We start from the raw sequence: 11178 nt of genomic DNA, 5'->3' as shown, positions 1-11178 counted from the left end.
GACGCAGCCCCTTCTTGGGCCTCCTCCTCAGAAGCGACCTCCTCAAGTATTTCCTCTTGCACGACCTCCTTTGGTGCGACCCACTCGAGAATGTGCAAGCCGCAATCATACAAGTTGTCGTCGGTAAGGAGGACGAGGTAGTGCCGAGCTGCTCGGTAGAATTTAGGAATCCTCACCAAGTATTCGCAGGTGAGCTCGTCAGGTCAGGGGACAGGTTTGGGGAGAACTGCAAGCGAAAAAAAAAGTTAGAAGGTCGGCGAGACCTGAAGATACTTGGCGACTAAGGAAGAGGGGTGTTACCTAGAATGCTGAATTGCGAAGAACCCGCCAGTTCAGCTCGCCCTCACGACCCTTAGCCAACCAGTCGCCATAAACGTAGAACCAGTCCTCCTTCCAGTGTTTGATGGAAGATGGTCCTCTAACTAACTTTCTGACACCCTATCGAGCTGTAAGGTAGAACCGACCTGGTTTATTTGGGAGGTTCTTCACGGTGTAAAAATAGAGCAATTGGCTCGGGGTGAGGTAGTCTGCACCTAACGTTTCTATCCTGAGCCCTCACCAGAGCATCCAGCAGCCCAAAAGGAACCCCCAGCCATTAGGCGCGAGCTACGCAGGGGCTATGTTGACCATCTCTATAAATTCCTGCACGAAAGGGTGGAGGGGAAGTCTGACCCCGAACTCGAACATCTTCTCGTAAAAGGCGACGTGCCCTTCAAAAGGATTCTCTACTGTCTCATCTCTCCTAGGAAACCTCATCAATATTGACGCAGGGATGTCATATCTATCCTTAAAGTAGGCCAGGCAGCCATCGCCCAGGTCGGATGGGCTACCTTTCGGCTTTTCCGAGACCTTAGTACGGGGGGGGGGGGGGGAATGTACAGCTGGATGACAAGACAATGGGGCACCTCATCCCCGCCCGCAGGGGAGGAAGACCTGTTATTGGAAGACTCGGTGAAGGACGACCTACCGCTCGAGGACGTTAAAAGGGGGGGACCTTTCCAAGGGCTACCTGAAGCTCTCCTCTGAGCTCCCAAGCCCCGACCTAGAACAACTACCCCTATCAGAAATCTCCTACGACCTACTTGCAAAAGGAAATAAAGGAAGATGAGCTACTGACCTCAGCACAAGAGCAAACGGGAGTCTTGAAAATGTAAAGTGAGGGGAAAGCCCTCAACTATATATATATGAAGTAGTAAGCGATCTCCACCCTACACGTGTCCCCTCACGAGCGGCCCATATCGTCTCCTCAAAGCGACGGTTAAGTGCTCGAGAGCACCTCGAATGTCACGTTCGACGTTAAACCCCTGGGCGGTTATTGAATGCCCCTGTCAGGGAGACTGATTGATCTAGGTCACGCAAAGCAGCTCGAAGCCGAAAGAATAACAGGTCGACTACCTTCCCGCCAATGTCTCTCAGGCGAGTGACTCGTCACCCCACCTGAGAGGGGGCCAATGTTGGGGGGTCAACTTGCGGACGCCTGACCTATTCATAGGAACCACCAGCGGCCGACCTGTCAGGTCGGCATCGACAACTTAGTGAGAGAAGCATAAGGTCCAGACTCACCTAATGCAGCAGGGGACGGACTGGTTCGTGACAAGGACCGGAGGTTGCTTGGGGAGATCTAGCTCGAGTAGGACTATATCTTGATGGGACGACTATCTACCTCTTTCAATTGCTATAAATAAACCACTTCATCAGGGGCCCAGATATGAAAATTTGTTTGATACAGATCTGTTGAGCTTGGACTTTATACTGACTTGGGCGTCGGAGCGGCTTACCTCGTTACAGGTACTCCAGGAATCGCTCTAAGTGCTGCCGACCGACCTACCAGGTCGTGATCCATACCCTGGCAGATTTTTGCGTCAACAGTTACCTTTGTCACCGTGGTATTGGGTATGAAAATAAAAGTTTAGAGACAACGAAGGGATAAATTTTTTAGAGAAAATTTTAGGGAGAGTAAATTTGGAGAGAAAAGAATAGAAAGAGAAAGTTAATGAGTGTGAGATATGTTAGAGAGAATATTTGTTACAGAAAGATAATGAAATGTTAGAGAGAGAAAAGTGAGAAAAATGAGAAATTTTTGTGATAGGAAAGTTACAGACCGAAAATAAATTTAAGAGAGAGTCAGGCTGAAAGCAAAATACGTATTAGAGAAATAAAGAAAAATTAGAAACAAAAATTATAATGAAAAACAATTAGATAGAGAAAAGTTAAATATATTATTTATTAGAGAAGAAAATAAATTAGAAAGAGAAGAAAATGGTATACTGTGAGAAAATTGAAAGAGGAAAAGATTTAGACCAATAGAGTCTAGAGATGTATTTTTTAGGGAAAGATACATTAAAAAGAGCAAAAAAAGTTACGGATTGGAAAAATAGTAGAAAAATAAAAATGCAAGTGAAAACATGTTTCGTCACCTAAATTTATACTCCTCAATTTTGTAAGGTTATGTCAATTAAAAATTTAAACTAATAATTGCATCAATTAGAACCTTAAAGATTGTTTTCAATCAATTAGAAGATGGTTATTTAAATTTAGGATTACCTATCATTTTATATTTTACAAGGGAAAGATACAGTGATAAAAATGAAAATTTGAAAGATTTGGACCAAATTGAGAGGAAAAAAAAACATTATTTGATATATTTTAACTAAAATATAAAGTGGTAGGCTTCATCCTAAATTAAACTAATGGTCCTCTATTTATTTATTGGAGCATATAAATTAGCTAACTTAAACAAAGTTAAGGCTATAATGGATGAAAAATTACTAACTTAAGATTTTAATAAACTGAACCCCGTGAAGTTGCAAGGGTACACATTGACATATTTCTCCATTTATTTTTAATATTAATCAGAGTTCTATTTAAATAATTAAATTATAGCATTTTTCTTTTATAATTACTATTAATGCTCATTCCTGTTTTATGCTTCTGTCTCTGGTTGCATATTTCCAAGAGCAGTGGGATAAATGATTATTGTGAGCTTCACTTCACGTCTTTCTACTCTCACTTTTGTTTAAGAATCAGTGCCATTCCTCAATACGCAACACACAACTCTCTCTGCCATTAATACCAACTCAGGCGCAGTCGCTGCTCATCAAAGTACGATAAATTCCAAGAAAATATTCTCCCCTTTTCCATGCTTGCTTTGGAAACTAACAAAATACCAAATCCAATCTTATTTTTATTTCTTTAAATTTCTAAACCTTCTCTAAGGAGTAACTAGTAAGGACTACTTTTGATTTTTTATTAGAATCTGTGTCGTATGCCAATTTTAAGGTTAAAATTATAAGCCGAGCATACGGGCAAAATGATCAACTGCTCCTAACGATTCCGTATAGTGGACAACAAGTAGGCAAGATACGAATTAACACCTGTATACCTAAATCGCTGTGCCCTACTAAGGACCATGCAAGACGTTGCAAGCCCTACATTTATGCAGAGCAGTGGGGAACAAAGGATGTCGATGGTCCTTGCAAACCCTCTCGGTGTGATATACCTTTCCTCTGCAGACACCCTCTCCGTCTCATATAAAAATAAAGAGGCAACTCTAATGAAAGTAAGCCGCATTTTCTTTCACAATCTCCATGAGAAGTCAGCATACACAATTCAAGCAGGCTCTCACCTTCGAGGTACTACTTTCTCTTTCTGCTCCATACTTGTTGTCCCCAGTTGAGTTCTAACTTAAGTATCAAAATACATTCAACAGAGCACCCACACGGATGTAGAATATCTACACTCATATAGCAAAGAGCATCGAAGACGAACATGTATGTGGCACTCAATTGGCAGCTACATGTACCTCACTCATAAATCCTAAAGTCGAAGTTAATGACCCATTATCCTTCAATATCTCCAGATTCTCTCGTAGTTATGGGTGGTTGTATTTTTTAAATCAATTTTTATGTTCATGGTTAAAGACATAGATTAAAATGTTGGATATAGCGATGTATTCCAGAACTTCTTTTCTACAAATTGGATCTACAGAAATCTGATTGGTAACAAAAATCTGATTTCGATTTCTAAACTTTAAAAATAAACTTTTATTTTAGTTCCAAGCTAAAACATTCCAAACTTCTTCCGTAAACTTCCAAATTGTTTTACATTTCAATAACTTTCAAATTGTCTATTTTAATCCTATTTTTTTAAAAAATAATTATTTCATGCCTATCTTTATTTTATTTTTGATAAAGGGATGACAGAAATTTTGAGTACATGTGTTTGGGCATGTGTACTTGAACCACCCAATAGATAAATGATGTGAGTTTTGGATGAGGAATCTAAGGTCGCAAAATAATATTACTTTTTCAAACTTATTGATTTAATAAAGTAAAGATGAAAATCAAGAAAACAAATAGGATCAGATTTAATTAAAAAAAAAAACTAAAAGAGAAATAATAAAAAGAAAAAGATTTTTACACGGGGTTTAAAAGGAAAAGAGTACAACAATAAAATAAAAAGACACAAATATGATATTAAAAGAGAGCATTAATATAAGTTCTCGTACGTGTCTGATATAATCGCACGGATGATCTCTTGAGAGTTTCTTTCCTTTTCCACGGAGAGAAAAAAAAAAAGCAAAATCGTAACTAGACCTTGAAAAGCCAAACCCTAAACATATCAACAAAAAAGAAAAAGAAAAAGAAAAGAGGAGGGTGATGGGTGGAAATGAATTAAGGAGAGGTTAATTTTGTGGCGGTGTGTGGAGAAGGCGCCTCCTCTTGGATCTGTCGGAAGAAGAATTGGAGCGTTCGAGGAGAGACTTCAAGGCGTTGTGGAGGAAATGGAGGGACTCGATGCTGTGATCTTGGGCGGCGGCGATGAGGAGGACGTTGCGGATTCTACCGCCGACGGTGACGATGTCGGCCCTCAGAGTCTTCAGATGGAGGGAATTGAGGATGTCGTTGAGGTCCGGGATGAGGTCGGAGCGGTCCTCGCAGCACAGCGACGCTTTGAACACCAGCCGTCCGTCGTCCGATTCCTCGCCGGAGAGCACGCTGATCTCGTCTGTCTCCGACGGCAGCGTCTCCACCTCCGCCATCTCTGCCGTCTGCTGCTTCAGCTCTTTCACTCGTTCGACCACTTTTGCAAGAAGTGAAGCTTTGTCCGTCTAATACACAAAGATTATTACTATTATTCATACATTTATTTAAATTTACCCACATGACTTCATATATGAATGGGAGATGTCCTCTATGTTTTTATTCAACATAAATATTTAGGTGCTGGTTAATTACTACACAGACTACAATTTAATTAATTAATTAAATTAATTATTATTTTTTTTTGAAAGAGACTACAATTTAATTTTTGACAAATAAAAGAAAGATGTAAAAACAGAATTATTTAAAAAAAAACAAATAATGAGCCGTAAACTGAAGTGAAAAATACTTGTGCTAATTGGTGCGGTGACCAATTTTTAACAAATCAATACAAAGTAAAAAGGAGTCTTCTTGGCTGGCTGCCTCTCAAATTACTTCTCTTTTTTCTTACTTAGGGTGTGTTTGAGAATGATAATAAAATTAGTAATTTTGAAAAAATAAATTTAAGTATAATTGATTTTTTTTAAAATCACCATCCAGGTGATACTTTACAAATCATTCTAAAGTGATTTTAAACTTTCCTAAAATCAATTTTTAATTTGTCAAACATGATGAATGGAAATTGAAGTGATTTTGACAATGACAAAAGTGTGTTTGACTGTGCCAAAATCACTCCCAAACACACCCTTATTTTGTTTTAATTAAGATGCTACATTTTTTGTCCCATTTCTCATGACATTGTTTATTTTTTTGTTCTGTTATTTAAACAGTATATGTTGATTCACCGAAACTTAAAAAAAAAAACTAATTTCAAAATATATTTTTTGAAATCATTGTTAAATTAAAAAAATCTAAATATGTAGTTTTTGAAATTTATGTTTATTATTTAAATGTGTCTAAGATTTCAAAAAATGTTTTTAAATTTTGAAAGAAAAAATAATTGAAGAAAAGATAAAACTCAAGTGATTTTCGTAAGCTTTATTTTTAAAAGTGAAAAAAGAAAACAAAATTATAATGAAATGGGCCTTAGTATTTGAGTTTTGCATAAAAATATTGTTTTTTCTAACCTTTTTAAAATTTTTGTCATATATTTAACAAGAATATTATATTTATATCGTCACGTAAATTAATGTTTTAAGCAATATGTATTTACTTTTCAAGATATAATTTTTCGAAATAATATATTGCCTAAAATTTATGGTAAATACAAACAAAAATTAAATAATAAAGACCAAACGTAAACATGTACAAAAGTTCAGAGTCAAAATAGAACCTGACAAACGTATAAATAGCGAAAAAATATAATTTAAACCATATAAACTTAAAATCAGGTTTCTATTATATATTAATTTAATAATCAAAGAAAATTTACCTTAATTAAGAGGAAAAGATCTTTGTAAAGCCAGGAGATACATTTACATATTCTCACAATTAACATTTTGAAACATGATATATCTGTGTCAAATTATGAATTATTAGGTTGAAAAGCTTGGGAACTTTCCCAAATTATAAAAGAAAAAAGAAAAAACCCTTGAAATCTAAACGAAGGGCAGGTGAGAAAAAAAGTGTTGTATTTTACGACTTTTTGCAGTTTGAACAAACAAACACTGTCTACAAAGTGAACAAGATCTGTGGTGTGGTGGCAGAATATCTTAAAGAGTTGGAGTTCACAAAAGATTCTTAAAAGGGCGCATTACAAATCTATCATTGTTCCTTTGACTACGTGTATTTTGTTCGGTTTCTTCTCTTTCTTTGGTTTTTCTTCCTACTAAAACAAAAAACAAATAAAACAAAAAAAGATTTCCAAAAAGACATTTGAATTTTGACCGCCTGATTTCTTTGAAAAACATTTTCGTACCACGTTTTCCTCTCGTGTTTTCTCAGTAACCAAACACTCTGAAGAATTTTAAGGTTTATTGATCTAAAACATCGGTCCTATGGTGGAATTTGTAAAATCAACTTCTCTTTTTTTCCTTTTTCTTTTTTTCAGTTCAAATTTTGGGAGTTTACAGTGTCGTTATTGGTTCGTATATAGTATCATGAAGTTAATATTGCATTCAGAAAACAAGAATACTCACCTGGTAATAAGAAAGAAAAACAAAAAAAAAAAAACAACGACAACAAAGCACAAAAATGGCCTTGTTCAGAAATCAGAATTGTTTTTTCTTTTTAGATAATATACGTTGCAAAAAAGAAAATTTGTGTTAAAAAAAAATATAGTTGCCATATCAGCAAAGGAAGTGTTTTTAATTTGTTTTTGTTCCTAAAGATGAGATATGTGATAGAATAGAAATTAATTACCTTAGAATTACAAGGAAGAAGAGCCCGAAGCTTATCAAGATGAGAGTTGATTCTCTCTCGCCGCCGCTTCTCAGCTTCCTTATGATTCTTGAGGGCGGCGAGGGCTCTGTCGTGGGGTGACGGCGGCGGTGGCTCCATGGCTGCCGCCGGTGACTCCAAAGGGTAGTAAGAGGAGGAGCTGGAGAAGCTTTGGGCGGCCGGAAAGCCGCCGCAGGAGGCTGAGCCCAGGTTGAAGGCTCCGTTCTGGGCCAGGAATCTGTACAGCTCAGAGCTTTGATCCGGCTGCATGATTATGTTTTTCGTCACAATTTTTCTCTCTCTCTTTTTTTTTAAACTGAAAAATGCTAAAGTGAAACTGCGTTTGGGGGAAGCTTTCGGTGGGTTTTTATAATTTATTTTCCTTTTTCTTTTTTCTATTTTTTTTTCTCACTCTCCCTTTTTGTCTTTGGCTCGTATCCGACAACTGCAGTTGGCCTGTAAATATTAATGTCTTTATGCGGATGTGTATCCAAAGAAGTGGTGGCTTTTACTTGTGAGTTCTTGATTCATATACTAGGGACTATCTTTTTACGAAATACGAAGGGGAAATTTCAACTACATATATATAATTATAAACCAAGTACTACATTTTATTAATCACAAATCAATTACGCAACTGGTTATTATTTGAGAAAAGTATATTAATAGCTTTCAGTGGCACATCCAGAGTTTTATTTCATTGGGGGCAAAATATCATATAAAGATAATGGGAAAGAATTATCCTTAAAGTTTGGTAATATATATAAATTTTTACTCTAAACGTTCAATTTTATCGAATTACACATTAAATATTTAGTGTTGCAAATTTTACCTCTATAGATTTTAATAAAAATGGTTGCAAAAGTTATTCTTATGTGTGTCAACTTAATTATAAAACATATTTTGTATGAAAGTGGTAGGATTCAGACAAGAAACGACAATAGATTTGGTTTTTTTATTGTTAATTTGAAACTTATTTTGTATGAAAGTGGTAGGATTCCAAGAAACGACAATAGATTTGGTTTTTTTATTGTTAATTTGTTAGTTTCAACGGAATTATTTTATAGTCGATTTTGTACATTAATCAAATTTAATTGGGAAAAGCTGGATCTTCTATTAAATTAGTGTGTGTTTTTTTTTAATTTCATATTACTTTTTTTTTTAAATTAATGGATGACTTAGTGAAAATTAATACACAGTAAAAATGGAATAAGATAAGTATAATATTAGATTTGATGAAATTGAAAGGTTACGATACAACTTATCTAGTTTAGCAGTAAAAAATATATTTCTTACATATAATTTTAGATTTATTACATATGTACCAAACTATACACTTCCACCAAGTAACGACTCTGTGTGTATGTAAGAGTATGTGAACAATGCGCATACCTTCGTTATAGGGACATATAAAAGGCCAAAATGCCACCGACTCCTGCATCAGTGCGCTGGTAATTATGCTCATCGTGATATGTGGCATTTGACTTGGACTACGATAATTTCTTACCTTTGGAGGGAGCAGAACTCTAGGGTTCATGGTGGTGGTGAGAGTCGTTCTCCTATCACTCTTCTTAAGACTATTAAGACTGAGGTTTATTGTCGTTACACTACTTGGCCTGGGAATTATTGTGTGAGCTCTAAGTCCATGCTTATTTTAGCTTGGGATTTGTTTTATTGATGGTTTTGTTTTGCTCTTATATGGTGACCTTGTATCTTTTCTGGTTCTTTGTTTTGTTCTAGGTTTGGGTTTTGTTTTCCTTTATTGGGTTATGCCATGATATCGGGCTTTGAGATCCTCTATTCTTTTGTTTTTTAATATATTACATTTACAAAATATTATATATATTGAAAACGAAACTATATAATAAATCAATTATGTATGATATTAGTTTGTTATAAACACTAAATTCTTGTTAAACATATATAAAAAATTTTAACTTTATCTATACATAATTTGATATTATTTTGTTTAAAATAAAGTGGGATTGAATTATCTATATAAATATAGAAACAAGATATTAAAATTTAAAATATATTTAGTAAAAAAATTTCCAGTTGTTGATGCAGAAATCTGACCTCTTGGGAGTCCGCCAAATTTGCACCAATTGTTAATAGTGAAATTGGGAACAGACGTCAACCTGCAAACGAGATAACACTGAATATCGGTGTGACGCTAGCCACACAAGCTTCGATGCTTAAGTTAGAATCACAATAGTCGAATAAGAAGAATATGGTATTTCTAGTAGTGTACCTCAATTATGAGTATTTTCCTTCTCTTTATAGAAGGAAAAACCTAGGGTCACTAGGATATCTTATATGAATCTAGGGAAAATCCTAAGGCAATCAAGATATCTTCTCCTTTTGAATATAGGATGTCTTGTAACGAGCCAGAATTTTCCGTACACCTCTAGGTCACATTCACTACCCAACTAATCAAAGTTAACTCCGGCTATATCCTGCCAACTTCCTATACGCATAAACTCATAAAAAAAGAATCAAGTTCCAATCCTCATCAAATTAACGATAAACCAATCTCATGGAATAACATTCAGCAACGTTCGTGAACCACTCCACGAGGCAAGTTTATTATTTAATCTATATGAAAACAAATGGAATAAAACTCAAATAGGCTCCTAACCCGAAGGAAAACTAACAACAAGAAGAACAAATCTCTCAATTATTCAAATGCAAATAAACCGTTTGTTGACCACAACATAAGGCTCTAACCAACGAATTAAACTAAACAGGAAAACTAAGTAGCCTATGGTCCTCGCACGTCAGGTCTCCTCCGTCCCATCACCGCGGTCACCCACGAGTCCTTCACCTAAAACAATCATTGTAGGGGGGGGGGGTTGAGTATATAAAATATACTTCGTAAGTAGCCCTCACCAAACAAACACAAACGTCATGCTCATAACCATAAAGGAAACATACATCGTCATGCTCTATCATTACAGTATGCGAACAACCATAAACATGCTCTACTAATATTTTATACATACATTCACCCATAAACATGCTCTAAAAAGACCCGAAGCTAACCACAATCAGATAAAAACATTATCGTCCACCTGGCTCTCTAATACCTCAACTACAACTATGTTCACCTCAGTTATTCGAGCTCTTCGAAACCATTCTTTTGGTAGTGTCGGCCCCTGACCATTTATACCCAGAGCCCCGACACTAATGCATCGACCCTCGACCATTTATACCCGAGGCCTCGATGTCTTACCATCTATTGGCCCTTGACCATTTATACCCAAGGCCCCAATAGTTCTCCTTTCGAAAGACTCCTCGCATCGACCCCCGACCATTTATACCCGAGGCCTCGATACCCAATTAGTGACGTATCAGCCCCCGACCATTTATACCCGAGGCCCTGACACTCACCCATTCACTTCATAACTTGCAAAACTCCACATATCGTTTCTAGCCCCCAACCAAGATTCCAGTACTAACTCTCCAATAACACCAAGCACCACAACGCCCATCAACAACACCACCACAAGTATGATTTCAATGCATCTCGCCGCTCGCCAACACAATCCAGCATGCTTCCACAACATAAACATCATTCTAGTAGCAAACAATAAACTAAACATACTTTCACAACATACGAATGACAACGTTCATATTCAATAAGCGCTGCTAGATATAATAAAACTCATGAGACACGCCAAACACTTCATAAATTCAGACAACAAACATTTCCAAAATAAATTCACTTTAACGAACATTCCCTACAATCATACATCATTCTATCACAGATCTCAGAAGTTCAACAATACGAAATTCCCACTGTTATTACCGACGGACA

General features: G+C 36.3%; 1 protein-coding gene across 1 annotated transcript; it reads right to left on the bottom strand.

Annotated features, from left to right (window-relative positions):
• Nucleotides 1-4449: 4449 nt before the first annotated feature.
• Nucleotides 4450-7715, bottom strand: LOC111024401 (basic helix-loop-helix (bHLH) DNA-binding superfamily protein). Its single transcript, XM_022302088.2, has 2 exons — nt 7344-7715; nt 4450-5110 (listed from the first exon to the last, which is right to left on the bottom strand). The coding sequence occupies exons 1-2, from the start codon at nt 7629-7631 to the stop codon at nt 4685-4687; spliced, it is 714 nt and encodes a 237-aa protein (XP_022157780.1). The 5' UTR covers nt 7632-7715; the 3' UTR covers nt 4450-4684.
• Nucleotides 7716-11178: the final 3463 nt, after the last annotated feature.

The sequence above is a fragment of the Momordica charantia genome (assembly GCF_013281855.1).
Source record: "Momordica charantia cultivar OHB3-1 chromosome 5 unlocalized genomic scaffold, Mcharantia_2.0 BLBB01000005.1, whole genome shotgun sequence".
Classification (NCBI taxonomy): domain Eukaryota; kingdom Viridiplantae; phylum Streptophyta; class Magnoliopsida; order Cucurbitales; family Cucurbitaceae; genus Momordica; species Momordica charantia.
Note: the sequence above shows the minus strand (reverse complement) of the source record. Positions and strands in the feature narration are given on the sequence as shown.

Coding starts and splice junctions, on each gene's coding strand:
- LOC111024401 (XM_022302088.2), bottom strand. CDS start 7,631: ATGCAGCCGGATCAAAGCTCTGAGCTGTACAGATTCCTGGCCCAGAAC. Junction 5,111..7,343: donor TTCTTCCTTGTAATTCTAAG/GTAATTAATTTC, acceptor TTTGTGTATTAG/ACGGACAAAGCTTCACTTCT.